The sequence below is a fragment of the Nicotiana attenuata genome, chromosome 2, assembly GCF_001879085.1.
Source record: "Nicotiana attenuata strain UT chromosome 2, NIATTr2, whole genome shotgun sequence".
In the NCBI taxonomy this organism is placed as follows: domain Eukaryota; kingdom Viridiplantae; phylum Streptophyta; class Magnoliopsida; order Solanales; family Solanaceae; genus Nicotiana; species Nicotiana attenuata.
This window is the reverse complement of record NC_031990.1, coordinates 88883097-88897264: the sequence shown is the minus strand read 5'-3', so window position 1 is coordinate 88897264 and position 14168 is coordinate 88883097. Positions and strand designations below refer to the sequence as shown.

Below are 14168 nucleotides of genomic sequence, written 5' to 3'. Positions count from 1 at the left end.
GCCAGGCTTCATGGCGTGCCGATATCTATCATCTCTGACCGGGGCACGCAATTTACATCGCGGTTCTGGAGGGCCATACAACATGAGTTAGGTACTCGGGTTGAGTTGAGCACAGCATTTCACCCTCAGACGGACAAACAGTCCGAGCGCACTATTCAGATACTAGAGGATATGTTCCGTGCGTGTGTGATGGAGTTTGGGGGTTCTTGGGATCAGTTCTTGCCACTTACGGAGTTTGCCTAAAACAACAGTTATCAGTCGAGCATTCAGATGGCACAGCATGAGGCTTTGTATGGTAGACGGTGTCGGTCCCCAGTGGGTTGGTTCGAACCGGGCGAGGCTGGGCTTTTGGGTGTAGACTTGGTTCAGGATGCCTTGGAGAAGGTTAAGGTGATTCAAGATCAACTTCGCACAGCCCAATATAGACAGAAGAGTTATGCGGATCGAAAGGTCTGCGATGTTGCATTCATGGTTGGAGAGCGGGTCTTGCTCCAGGTTGTGCCCATGAAAGGCATTATGAGGTTCGGGAAGAAAGGCAAGCTAAACCATAGGTTTATTGGCCCATTCTAGGTGTTGCGGCGAGTTGGGGAGGTTGCTTATGAGTTTGCCTTGCCTTCCAGCCTGGCAGGAGTCCATCCGGTATTTCATATTTCTATGCTCCGGAAATATCACGGCAATCCGTCTCGTGTGTTTGATTTCAGCTCAGTCCAGTTGGACAAGGATTTATCTTATGTTGAGGAGCCGGTGGCTATTTTGGACAAGCAGGTTCGAAAGTCGAGGTCAAAGAACATTGCTTCAGTGGAGGGGTCAGACGTTCGAGGAGGTGACTTGGGAAACAGAGCATGATATGCGCAGCCGTTATCCTCATCTTTTCATCACTTCAGGTATGTCTCTATACTCGTTCGAGGACGAACGATTGTTTTAAAAAGGGGAGTATGGAGCGCAGAAGTGGGCGCGCAGGTACGACCCTTGTTCGTAGAAGCGGACTTTGAGGACTTAAGTGAAGTCCGCACCTGCGATGGTTTTTCCGCAGGTGCGGAACCGCAGAAGCGGTGAATCCCTCGCAGAAGCGGATTAACTGGGTAGAAAAAGGGAAATTTCGAGGGTTTGATCTCATTTTCACTTTGGGACTTTGAGAGCTCGAATTTGGGCGATAATTTGAAGGATTTTCAGTGGAAGCTATTGAGTAACGATTCTTAACTCATTTATGGTTATATTCCACTAATCTATAGTTGATTTCATCATTTAATTAAGGATTTGGGTTGAGAAGTTTGGGAAAAACGTTGGAAAGTTCTTCAACCAAAATTTTGAGTTTTGATCGGGATTTGATATCGATTTGGATAATTGTGGTACGAGTGAACTCGTGGTTGAGGTGGTGTTCGTATTTTTGTGAATTTTACCCGATTCCGAGACGTGGGCTCGGTCGACTTTTTGGAGCAATTTTCTAATTTCTTGCTAAAGTCTTGATTTCATTGATTAGATTAGTTTCTTATAGTTATATTTATGGTATGTAATTGCTTTTGGCTAGATTTGGGCCATTCGGAGTCGGAAAATGCATTCTTACTGATTGATTCAGCCTGGTTCGAGGTAAGTGGCTAATTTCTTGCTAAAGTCTTGATTTCATTAATTAGATTAGTTTCTTATAGTTATATTTATGGTATGTAATTGCTTTTGGCTAGATTTGGACCATTCGAAGTCGGTAAATCGTGGAAAAGGCATTCTTACTGATTGATTCAGCCTGGTTAGAGGTAAGTGGCTTGTCTAACCTTGTGTGGGGAAAATCCCCTTAGGATTTGGTACTGTTGTGATACTTCTGTGATATGTGAGCGCCGTGTACGCGAGGTGACGAGTGTGTACATGGGCTAATTATTGTAAAATTCGTTTTTTACTGAGTAGTAACCTGTTACATCTTAATTGTGTTATACCAGCATGTGTAGTTATCCTGTTTAGCCTAATATCGCATATTTACGTGTCTTAAATGCTTATTTGAAATATGTGCAGCATGCTTAGTTGGTTTCCTATTTTCCTTGATATGTAGCAGTCTTAATTGTAAAATTCTTGCTGTTAATTGTTGTAGTCATCGGTTTCGAGCTGTGTGTTTACTTTTGGGACTACGAGGTGGTACCTCGGGAGATCCCCCTGCACATTTACTTTTGAGACTACGAGGCGGTAACTCGGAGAATCTCCTTGCATATTTACTTTTGGGACTACGAGACATTATCTCGGGAGATCCCCTGCTGTTTATCCCTATGTGTTGCGCTGCTATTTTTCTGTGGTTTTCTCTTGTTAAATTTCCAGTCTCTTATTACATTGCTATATTCTTCTGCCTTATTTATTATATACCAGTAGGGCCCTGACCTGACCTTGTCACTACTCGACGTTAGGCTTGGCACTTACTGGGTACCGTTGTGGTGTACTCATGCTACTCTTTTGCACATGTTTTATGTGCAGATCCAGGTACTTCTTATCACCCTCGATATCAGTGAGCAGTGAGATTGTGGAGACTTCAAGGTATATCTGCCCGCGTCCGCAGACCTCGGACTGCCCCTCTATTCGCTCCTATGTCATTTACCTTTCCGTACTTTCTTAGATTCTGGTGTATAGAGATACTTAGTTTTTCTTCTATAGCTTGTGACTTATGACTATCGGGTTTTGGGAATATTATTAATACTCGAGTGTTGGTTATTGTAGATGCCGAGCGGCATTTTTATCAGTTATTTAATTATTTGTTGCAGTTTAGTTGTTAAATTTTGCTTTCATTTTCGTTATTCCGCAAATGTTAGGCTTACCTTGTCGTAGATATTAGGTGCCGTCACGACATCTTACGGAGGGAGAATTGGGTTGTGATTTGTTGAGTGTCTTTTGGTTCTCAAAGTTTAGTTCTGGTAATTTCATTTCTTAAAGTTTGTTGAGTGTCTTTAGCTTCAAATTTATTTTTTGTGATTACAAAAATGCGATTAGTGTCTTTGACTTGTGTATATTTGAAGCACTTTGGTTCGCATTTGTTTTAGAGACAAAACTAAGAAATCCAAAAACTAACTTTTAAATTTCCGAAAACTGAGTTTGAAAAACTTCATATTTGTTTTATGCAAAACAAAGACAGAGAGAAATTTTGAAAAAAAGAAAAATAGAAATCAAAAGGCTAATTACGGTGTCGTTCCTCAAACAAGTTTTGCTGATCTTCATGGTGCACCGCGTCACATCTGATTATCTCTTAATTTCCCGACAGTACAAATTCAAAATGAAGTAAGCAACGGTTATTAACTTCCCCTTCACTCCCGCCCCTTCTACTATTCATCCTCAAAACTCCGTTCGAAATCTGTTTTCTTCAACTATATTTTCCTCTCTCTCAACCCATAACCCCGACGATTGATACTTTTCCCAAAGGTTTTCCGTTGTGGCGCCGCTTGGTCTAGGCCAAGCGTCGTCGCAAAATATGGACTATCCAACATCCATTGTGCCTTACCATGACCCTTTTGATGATTCTCATTCTATTGACCAAATTTCACTTTTTGATGAAAATCCAACCATTGGCCTTCCAAAATCATCATGGAATCAAGAACGCTTTACATTTGATCCAACAATTTTGAAGTCTAATAATGATTTTGATGGTGATTTTGGTGTATATGATCCGTTCGATGATCCAATTTTGCTAGACATTCCATATGAATGTAACAATTATTTGGTTGAAAATAGTACTAATACTGAGTCAGGAGTTTTCGGGACTAATTACTGCAGCATTTCACAAGATGGGGTGTTTGAAAATAAAAGTCATGTCTCAGTTTGGCCGGTGTTATCATCTTCATCTATGTGTACTAATAATTGCCAAATCCTAAGAGAAATAACACATTCTAATGGTGAGTGTATACACAATTTATTGTTTTAAATAAGCAAAGTAATTTAGCAATTTTTGGTTTTTTTTTACTGGTTTGGTATTTTCACAGGCTTGCAGATATCTAAGCTTGATATTTATGGAACACTAGGAAGGATTAGTCATGCAGTTCTTGAGAAATACACTACAGATTTTTCTTCTCAAAGCCATGAGTCTTCCCAAATAATTGAGTATGGAGTTAGTTCTTGTATTACTCTTCTATTTCCCCCTCTTTTGCTCTAGTTTATAATGTCCTAAGCCTTTTTATTCTCTTTACCTTTATATCTTTTTTGAGCCGAGGTCCACTTGAAACAGCCTCTCTACTTTCTCAAGGTCGGGGTAACGACTGCATACACACTACCCTCCCCAGACCCCACATGTGGGATTTCACTGGTTTTGTTGTCGTTGCTCTAGTTTATAATGAACTTTTACTACTTGTTTGACGAAATTAACTTTAGTTTTTATCTTCTGCTTTAACAGCTTTAGCAAGGATAGTACAAGTAGTGTGAAGCAATTTTTAGTTCAATATTTTGAGGCTTGTAAGCTTGAAGGTTACATTTTGCTACAAGATCCACTCTGTGATTTCTATGAAGCATTAGGTGTTGGATCTGATGATGGCGATAGTCTTGACATCGATAGTCTTCTTCAGTTATCTCCAACAACTTCCCGTTAGTATCTTCTTCGATCAGTTCTTTAATCTGAAAAAGTATAAAAGAAATTACTATACTTTTTTACTAGCTTAAGTTACCTTGTGTGGATGATATTCTATTTGAATGTGGTCTAAATGATAAATATTTACCACCAGGTGATTGCCAAATGAACCAGCAAGAGATGAAAAACGAAGGCGAGGTGAACTGCAATGACATGAGACATGAAAAGATTCCCCTTTCTGCACAGGTTTGTACTATGTTACCTGTCACATGGAGAGCTTATTAATATGCATCTTAAACAGGACTTGATTGTTACTATTAGTATTTATGTAGAGATTATGTCCTCTTTAGCATTGTAGTATTTTGCATTCTGATCGCTTTTTTTCTTTAATAGAGCAGAGGGAAAGAACTGGAAAGTTGAGATTGAAAGACTTTGCAGGATATCTCCATCTTCCCATTGAGATAGCAGCTAAGAAACTGAACATATGTCCTACTGTCATGAAAAAGGTTTGTCGAAGGGATGGCTTGTTAAGATGGCCCTATCGAAAGGTCTCTTTCTTTTACCCTTTCACCACCACGCCTTATTTTTTAGTACTACGATAATCTGAGGTTATTCGTATTTTCTTGGAAATGATTGCAGATTAAAAGCATTAGGAGGAAGATATCGAAGAGAGAAAAGAGTTTAAGCTCTAATGATGTTGAAGAAAGGGCGAGCGCAAAGGCAGACATAGCAAAGTTGGAAGAAGAACTTGCCAAAATTTTTGAAGCATTTGTTAGCTGATTTCACTAATTATGTTTAAGTTAAATCGCATAGGTTATCTCTTATGAGTTACTGTATTAGTGATGTTCTACCGGTTTTGCTTAGAAGATTAGCTATTCATTAAATCTATACTGTATTTATACTTGAGGCGGATTCAAATGTACAAAATGAGCTTTATTATATACATGAGTACATAGAAAGGAGTTTCATCTTTCTTCCTTTCCAGATTATTTTCTATGTTAAAGTTTGCAGTTTATTTTCTCCGCGTTTCCAAGAGTCTTAGACTACATTTCATTGGTTGTTCTATGCATGATTGTTGTTTGTACTCATGCTCAACTCCTTAGCTAGTTAAAGGACAAAAGTTTTGCTGTTGTATTCTCATTCAATAGAGAGAATAATGCCATGTTCTGGAATAATTTAATTCTTGTCTTGAGTGTTGTTTTGTACTATCATTTTGTTGAGTCTTTGCTCACAAGAATAAGTAGAGCCGGCCTGTTCGCTAAGTGACCCTTCGTAAACATCAAAATGGAGGATATTTCTCTAAGCAGTCAATTGAAAACCATAGTACGTTTTCAACGTTCACAACTAGAAATTCCACTTCACCTAGAGATGTCCGTGTTCGAGTTCATTAACTTTTTTTGACAAGAGGTTTGATCAGTGGTGGATATATATGATGCTATTACGGCTAATCAAGAAATACTACTGTTCCATCTTCAAGAAGAAGAAAAAGAAAAAGAAGATGGCGAATTTTGAGAAAGTAGTTGGTGTAAAGAAAGTGAGGCAAAAAGATCCAGATGGATGGGATGTAACAATGCCACTCCCAGGGGACATAATAGAAGGCATTGGTGAATTAGCTGCTGATGATGATTCATTTGTTCAGGCCAAGACATGGTCAGAGTTAGCTTTATTTCTTGGTAAAATTGTTGGACATTTCATTTTGTTGAAAGTTAGAAGGGGAGAGAGTAGACTTAAACTCAGGGGATATGTCTTAGTTGAACGACGATCCAATCTGCAGAAAAGGTTTGTGGTTAGAGCAGCATCTGATGAAAGACATCTTGCTGTTATAGCAGAATTAACTTTGGGACGTTGCACTGAACTCCAAGGTACAAATCTTTTTTGTTTTCGCCTAATTTTACATCGTCAATGTATATAAGTCTCTAATAGGAACATTGTACATAAAGTGTTTAAGAACAGATTTTTTTTGGATGGTGCAGAAATGAGCAGAAGAATGGTAAATTCGGGCTCACGGGGGTATAACCAAATGGGATTACAATATGACTGGAAGATGAAGGTGGGAACCTATCTACCCGATTCTCGTTCCACAATTGTTAGCTCCATACTTTTCATGCCTTTAACAAGAGAGTATAGAGTAGAAGCCACAATGGTTCGAACCATGGCCTGGTTTTCAGCAGCAGTATCTTCAGGAATCCCCCTTGTATTTGTTAACATTCAAACCGAGCAAATAAGCAATTTGGTATTACTCTCTACCTTTTCTGATAATAAGGTATGACTTACATATACACTGACAGTATAAAGAATTTTTACATTGTTAACCTGTTGTAGCAGGTAACGTGCCTTATTCGGGTTACAAACCAGTACCTGTCAGCATAAAGTCGATTGATTATACTCTAACTCAAAGTTTCATTATGAACTAATTATTTTTCCTCTTCATGCTTTTTATGTAAAGGAGAGGAGAAACAACACCGGGAAAGATCTAACTTGGGGTAGGCAACTAGATGGCTATGCTGGTAACCAATCCGCGCAAGGAGTAAGGCTCTGGTATCTACCAGGAATTGAAGAGGTTCCACTTGAACTAACACCTGAACCAGGAGAAACCAGATTTGGAATTGACATTAAACGAACAGATGAAGTAACAGTCATCGCCTTTTCATTTCTGAAAATAGCAAAGTAAATAATGTTACTATGAAATGTTTAAGTTAAATTTCTTAACGTGTTAATTTTTGAAATTTCTTTTCAGGGATTTGTCAGTATATACTCAGTAACAAAAGGGACAGCTGCAGAACGAGCCGGTTTAGTGCATTTATTTGAGCAAGCAAACAAAAGCGAGCAACTTCTTGTGATTTCAAGGCTAGAAGGAAAAAGTCTTTTGCCTTCAACTGTCAGCCCAGAAGGTCTAATATACTGCTGTGATCATGGTGATATTAAGGAAACTCTCAATTTGGCAATGGAAAGAAGTGATAGTATTAGACTGCATATCATGTCTTGGCCTAATCAAACAACTCAAAATACCACACGGTCATTTGGTGCTGCAGTTCTTATGCCTCCAAATTGATACCATCAGTAGTTCAACATCACACAACAACACCAACTAAGACTCAATTCCAAGCAAGTTGAGATCCGCTATATGAAGCTTTACTGTACATGTCACTCCATTTAAACTTATCTCAGTTAGCAGTTCAACGCCATGTATAGAAATAATGCCTATCTATAGAAATTTTGTCAACTAACGGAAAGAAGTGAAAGCATTATCATGCATGTATTGGCCTAATCAGACAACTCAAAGATGTAAGGATATATTCTCAAAGTTGTTTCCAGTTTTAACGATGTACTTGTACAAATTGAATTGCAGAAGCAATAGGGAAACATTCTTGTCCGCAAAAATTAGACCCCCATAAAAAATTGCTTAGAATTTGCTGCAAAACAAACAGATGAGAATCCACATTGGAATAGTATGTATAGCAGGTCAGTCTTGAATTGAAAGTTTGTCTATTATGATATTGAAAACAGTATATATGAGTGTTAGTGTCTGAGTCCTTTTAAGAGCACTAGTACACAAGAGTGCTTGCAAAAGCATGAATAGCTGAAGAATATTTCCTTTTTGCAGTCTTTTCTTTTCAGAACTAACATCCATGCATGCTCAGTTTCCCATTTAGCTATACACTGCTAGCTAACTTTCATTCTTTTATCTAGCTAGTCATATACTAAGTGGTATTTAAGATGATGGTCTGGCGGTCGAACAAACAGAGTGCCGTCCAGCCAATAACTTCACTTAATTAATTGTTCTGTCTTATCTTCAATCTTGTAAATTCTTCATATCCGAAGCGCAGGAAGGATCTGACTAGAAATTCGTCTTGCTGATGCGATAGTCCTCTAGGTATGGCCACATCCGTCTTGACAATGGGACAGGGAAAGAAAATCCATAGACGAGACCAACCGGGATAAGTGTGGGAAGTCCATAGTGTACTCGATGGTTGAAGGACCAATCAATTTGCATTAACTTCCTGTAGCTAGTAGGGGAAACTTTAATGTAATTGCGGATCCATTAAAAAAACTTGGAAAATTGATTCAACTCATTTGAGGAAAAATGTTTAACCGACAGAAATAGATCTGTTAAATTTTTGAACAGTTTGAGATACACTCAACAAAAAACTTCCTTTTTTTTTTTCTTTTGGCGCCCCAAGCAACAGAAACATATGACATTATATAAGTCCCCACCACCACCACCACCTCATGTTTACAAGTATAGGTCACCACCACCACCGTCGCCCATTTACACGTATAAGTCACCACCTCCTCCTATTTACACATACAAGTCACCACCACCACAACCATCCCCAGCTTACATGTATAAGTCACCTCCACCACTGCCGCCTATTTACAAGTACAAGTCACCACCACCACCTCCACCTTACTATAATTATGTTTTGCCTTCACCACCACACAAATATCACCATCGCCATCATCATCATCATCACCACCATAAGCCAAAATGGTCACCATATCCGTACATCTATTACAAGTCGCCACCACCGCCACCAAAACATTAACTTGCCTCCGGTTTACCGTTTTGTTCCTCCGCCACCTGTTCTCCCTGGTTTGTATTGCCACGGAAACAAGGAAAAAAAGAGAATCATGATGATGTTCCTTTAGGTAGTACGTAATTTCTATTTGTGGTTTTTGACAATGTTGTAATCTAAATAAAAAGGACTGGTTTGTTATGTAATCTAAATACAGTTGTTGTAGCAAGGCTTTGGAGTTGATTGGGTACTTGAATAGTATGATTATCCACATAAATTAAACTAAGATAATTGTAATCCTTATGCATAACTTTGGTATTTAGGGATTGTAAGAACAAAGTTACTCATGCAAAACCTGGCAGTTAACGCTAACATGGGACAATCCTTATGCATAAAATGTGCACTAATAAGTGAATTTGGACATAGAATCTTTGTTTGGTTCAAATGCTTTTGTGATCGAATTCAAGTGATCCTATTAGTGCACATTTTTGAATCTATTCTCTGAACCACATAGTTACCAGTTGGGCTTATGTTTGTTCTCTATATGGACCAAACAAAGTAAAAATAGCACGGTATAGCCAGTTTTCGGACTGGTCATTCAAAAATAGCTAGCGTTTACCAATTCAATGAAAAATAGCCAATATTTTGCTGCAACAGAGACCGGTCCAGCATAATATACTGGAGTTCGGTGCACCTGTGTATGAACTTCCAGCGTATTATGCTGGAACTCCAATACACGGAAAGTTCCAGCATAATATACCGGAGATTCGAGCACTTGTGTATGAACTTCCAGCATATTATACTGGACCGGTATACTTTGCTGGAACTCCAGTATATTATGCTGGAGTTCTAGTGTACTTATGCTGGAGCTCCATCATATTATGCTGGAGTTCAAGTATACTTATGCTGGAACTTCAGCATAATATACTGACGTATTATCCGGGTTTTGAACAGTATTTTCGCTCAGATTTATTTTTACATGAAAAGTGGCTAAATTTCGATTACTTTTGATACTGGGCTATTTTTGAACGACCACTTGTAAATCTGGCTATTTTTGAATTTCTCCCCCAAACAAATTAATGAAATAAGGTCTTATTGGGCTTCAACTTTATTTCTATGTAGACCTCCAACAAACACAAGAATAAGAAATAGTTGTCCTGAAATTGATGCTCATAGCCATCAAAGGGCATATATTTAAAAGGCCAGTCCGGTGCATTAAGCTTCCGCTATGCGTGGGGTCCGGAGAAGGTTCGGACCACAAGAGTCTATTGTATGCAGCCTTATTCTGCATTTCTACAAGAGACTGTTTCCACAGCTCGAACCCGTGACCTCCTGATCACATGGTAGCAACTTTACTAGTCAGACCAAGGCTGCGTATATTTGATGAGATATATTGGGTGTTCAATGGTCATGTGGAAACTGTCGCCAGAGTAAACTACAATCTGAATTATGACTTGACATTTGCCTTGTTCATGACTTAGCAATATCACTTTCTCTTGGATTAATGAAGGAAAGCCAGTAGCTAGCCTCACCATGTTCCTCAACTTTCTTTTTAGGCCTTGCTTTTGTTGCCAAGACTGATATATATTTTGAGTTTTGATCATTCAATGAATGCAACAGCTCAATATGCAAATTATCGCTCTTTTACATGTTGTGTTTTGAAGGTCCGTAGTAGAATTAGGTTTGAATTGACAAAAGTTGGAATTTAGGAAAGTTTGACCGGGAGTGGAATTTTTGATATTGCGGTCGTATTGAATTTTCGGAAGCTGGAGTAGGTACCCTTTTCGAACAAATTTTACTCATAGTCCAATAATTTTCTTGTTGTTGTTGTTGTTGTTGTTATTTTCGTAGACGCCGCGCACAATATTAAGGGCACCAAGCTGCCTTTTTTGTTATTTTCCTATACTCTCACCGGCAATTCTTGTTGTTTCTACACTTGTTATACATTTTCCGGATTATGTGTACATATCCCCCAAAATCTTACTATATTCTCAGTAACTTTTTCTTGATTTTGTGTACCTATCTTTTCTAATCATCATTAGATTGTGTAAGTGGTTTTCTATAATCTTAACTTCCCAAAAAGTTACTTACATGGAATCAATATTTTTTTATATAGAAAGAATCATACCAGAATTACTTTAGAAAAATTCTACTAAAAGAATGGGATAAAAAGAAGAAAGTGGCATTTAGACTTTTACCAGCTTTCGACCAGGGACTTTTGGGGGGAAAAAATTTACGCACACTAGGTGTTATCAACGTAATAAATGTATGATACTTGGTTTTACATACGCCTATTATCACATAAGTAGTTATTAATACTCTTGCTCCATAATTTTTTAAAATTTAACCATAGTAAATTAATATAATTTGGTATAAATACTGAAAAGTGTTTTTACATTCTGAGTGAGTCCTTTGAATGAATATGTCCGTACACACTGTGTTCAGAACTCATCAGATGTCATTAACAATAGAAGATTAACGTTAATTTGGTATTAATGTACAGTGACACACATTTTTTTAATAGGCACGTCATCAGCTCTATTATTTAAGGCATCTTTTGACTTTAAAATATTTGTTAATAACTATACATTTGAGGACATTTGGCCTTCCGCTGATTAAATTTCCATATCCTAGCATCAAGACAATAATTAATTTAGTAGACTCTAATCTGGCAGCCATAGGGAACAAATAAAGGACAATTAAATTAAAGCCATTCTTCAATAGTTTGATGTACTAAATTACAAGTTTGTTATGAGTGGATAAGATCAAATTTGGACTGTTATACTCACCTTTTTTATATTGGCGTGATTACTTTTTAAGAATTAATAAGTACATTAATATGTGTCTGGTTGTTAATTTTCAATTTTCTTTTATTTTGGTGCAGATTTATTCTGCTCATTTGCAGCTCTCAGCTTTAAGACATGTGGTTAAAAGGGAAAAAGGAGAACAAGAAAATAAAACTAAAGACAGTGTTTTCGAATTGTTTATTAAATTATTATTGTGCTTTTGATTTATAAGGAAAAAAAAAATGGCTCCACTGGTCCAAAGTGTAAAGTGTGTTTAAAGGGAAATGGATAACTCTTATTCTCTAAGGAAACCCTTTTTTGCATTTAGAGCCATATTATTAAGACGTGTGTATCATCTTTATTAATCGGAAATAAAGATGTTTTACCTTTAAAAGCTTTTTAGCATTCTTGTTTAGTTTTAATATCACCTACAATTAAAATGAACAATATTAAACTACAACTACAACAATAACATATCCAGGGTAATTCCACAAAGTAGGATATGAGGAGGATAGCATATGCGCAGACCTTACCCTGGTCTTTGTGACGATAGAGAAGTTATTTTCGATAAATCCCCAACTTAAAAAAAATTTAAAAGAGGCAGACACAACAAATGGTAATACCAACTAGATAATGGGAAACAAACAATATTATATTAAAACCAAAAACGTGGTGGATATTCTAGGTTTCTGTTCATATAGTAAACAAAAGAAAAGGAAAACACATTTTCATAAATGTCCCCTTGAGGACACTAATAGATTCTAGTTAATAATAGCAATTTAAATTGTCAAATTATTTCTCATAGATGTTTTTATTTTTATTTTTCCTTCTCATGGTCTTTTTGAGATTTTTTGCTGGCTGCAACTCAATTGTATGATGTCATATGGAAATGTCATTATTCTATATAAAAATATGGTTTATTTTATATTTTGCTTTGCGAGCTGACATAGTCTTGTGCCAATGCAACTTCATTGATATTTAAGTTTTCGTAAATTTATTAGTTTATCTGGTAACACTACCTACAAGAAGTAAACAATTATATTGTGAAAAAGATGCTTGAGTTTGCAAGAATTGTTATAATTTTAGTGGGTCACTAAAGTATAATATTGTGGCATGGGAGACCTTGTAAAATAAAAATTGGCAACTACTAATAAAGTCTTCTTTCATTTTCAATGTGGGTTCAATTTGGTAGGTATTTTTCTGTCAAAAATCTAGCTTCCTTTACACTGAAATTTTATCTAATTAAAGGAATTAATTTTTTCTCTTGAACTGTTTGAAAAGTATTAAATTAAGGACAAAGTAAAGTAGCATATACATTTCTTTTTCTTGAAACAGTAGGTCCTGTTTATAACATTCTAAGATCTCAATAAGAGAAGGAAATTAGACCTATATAACTACACTAAACTTGCTTTGCGACAAAAAACTCAAGTGAAAAACTATTAAAATTATGGGCCTCACCCTTCTACTACTCGGCCTTAAATAATTATAGTTAGGAGGATATATTGAAGAGAAATTTTCAGAAATGACTATTGTTTAGTGGTTATTGACTTGTTATACCATTTACTTACTTACTTCCTATAGCTATGTTTTCACTTGTTATAGAGTGTATTCGATACAGTAGCAAAATTCGGCGCAAAACATGGAAGTCCAGCTAAACATAGATAGTATTTATATGTATTCGCGAGCTGTATTCGTAAATACGGTAACGAAAATCTGCAAAAAAAAAAAAAAAAAAAAAAAAAAAAAAAAAAACTACTTAGACTATATTTAAAAAACGGTAAGNGTCCGCATAGTTAAAATGCGTCCGCATATGTGCAGCAAACTGTGCAAAGTGATTTTTCTTCCCTTTTTCATGCAATCTTACCCCGTGTTATGATCTTTTGAATCCCCTGCACTCTAACACACACTTTAAATTGCTCAATTAAATCTATCTAACAAAAATTAAAAACTCCATACCACACATGGGTTGCCTCCCATGAAGCGCTTGATTTAACATCGCGGCACGACGAAGTTGACGTTCCCTTGGATTCACTCATTGTTCTGGCATGGACCATCTTTTAGAGCCAGCTGCTCCACCAAATGTTTCTCTCCATCTATGCCCAAGTAATGCTTGACTCGCTGGCCATTCACTTTGAAGGTTCGGAGCCCATCCTCCGATTCTAGTTCCACAGCTCCAAAAGGAGAAACATTTACCACTTTGAACGAACCGAACCATTTTGATTTTAGCTTGCCCGGAAACAATTTGAGCCTTGAGTTAAAGAGCAAAACCAAGTCACCCGACTTGACCTCCCTTTTCAAGATCTTTTTGTCATGGATGAACTTCATCCTTTCTTTATACACAGC

At 37.1% G+C, this 14168-nt stretch overlaps 3 protein-coding genes across 3 annotated transcripts; all 3 read left to right on the top strand.

Moving 5' to 3' along the window:
- LOC109223069 lies at positions 3328–5447 on the top strand. The gene is made up of 6 exons (XM_019387328.1): positions 3328–3857; positions 3945–4062; positions 4352–4539; positions 4677–4768; positions 4921–5070; positions 5162–5447. Exons 1-6 carry the CDS (start codon positions 3437–3439, stop codon positions 5300–5302), a joined length of 1110 nt encoding a protein of 369 aa, XP_019242873.1. The 5' UTR covers positions 3328–3436; the 3' UTR covers positions 5303–5447.
- LOC109221946 lies at positions 6021–7574 on the top strand. Its single transcript, XM_019386369.1, has 5 exons — positions 6021–6384; positions 6496–6785; positions 6845–6847; positions 6969–7151; positions 7260–7574. The coding sequence occupies exons 1-5, from the start codon at positions 6021–6023 to the stop codon at positions 7572–7574; spliced, it is 1155 nt and encodes a 384-aa protein (XP_019241914.1).
- LOC109221937 (extensin-like) lies at positions 8716–9069 on the top strand. Its single transcript, XM_019386363.1, has one exon. The coding sequence runs from the start codon at positions 8716–8718 to the stop codon at positions 9067–9069; it is 354 nt and encodes a 117-aa protein (XP_019241908.1).

What these genes read in the sequence shown, in the direction of transcription:
- LOC109221937 (XM_019386363.1), top strand. Translation starts at nt 8,716, where the DNA reads ATGACATTATATAAGTCCCCACCACCACCACCACCTCATGTTTACAAG.
- LOC109223069 (XM_019387328.1), top strand. Translation starts at nt 3,437, where the DNA reads ATGGACTATCCAACATCCATTGTGCCTTACCATGACCCTTTTGATGAT. An exon ending in GAGTCTTCCCAAATAATTGA is followed by an intron (nt 4,063 to 4,351) that starts GTATGGAGTTAG and finishes CTGCTTTAACAG; the next exon opens with CTTTAGCAAGGATAGTACAA. An exon ending in AGATTCCCCTTTCTGCACAG is followed by an intron (nt 4,769 to 4,920) that starts GTTTGTACTATG and finishes TTAATAGAGCAG; the next exon opens with AGGGAAAGAACTGGAAAGTT.
- LOC109221946 (XM_019386369.1), top strand. Translation starts at nt 6,021, where the DNA reads ATGGCGAATTTTGAGAAAGTAGTTGGTGTAAAGAAAGTGAGGCAAAAA. An exon ending in ACGTTGCACTGAACTCCAAG is followed by an intron (nt 6,385 to 6,495) that starts GTACAAATCTTT and finishes TGGATGGTGCAG; the next exon opens with AAATGAGCAGAAGAATGGTA. An exon ending in ACATTAAACGAACAGATGAA is followed by an intron (nt 7,152 to 7,259) that starts GTAACAGTCATC and finishes ATTTCTTTTCAG; the next exon opens with GGATTTGTCAGTATATACTC.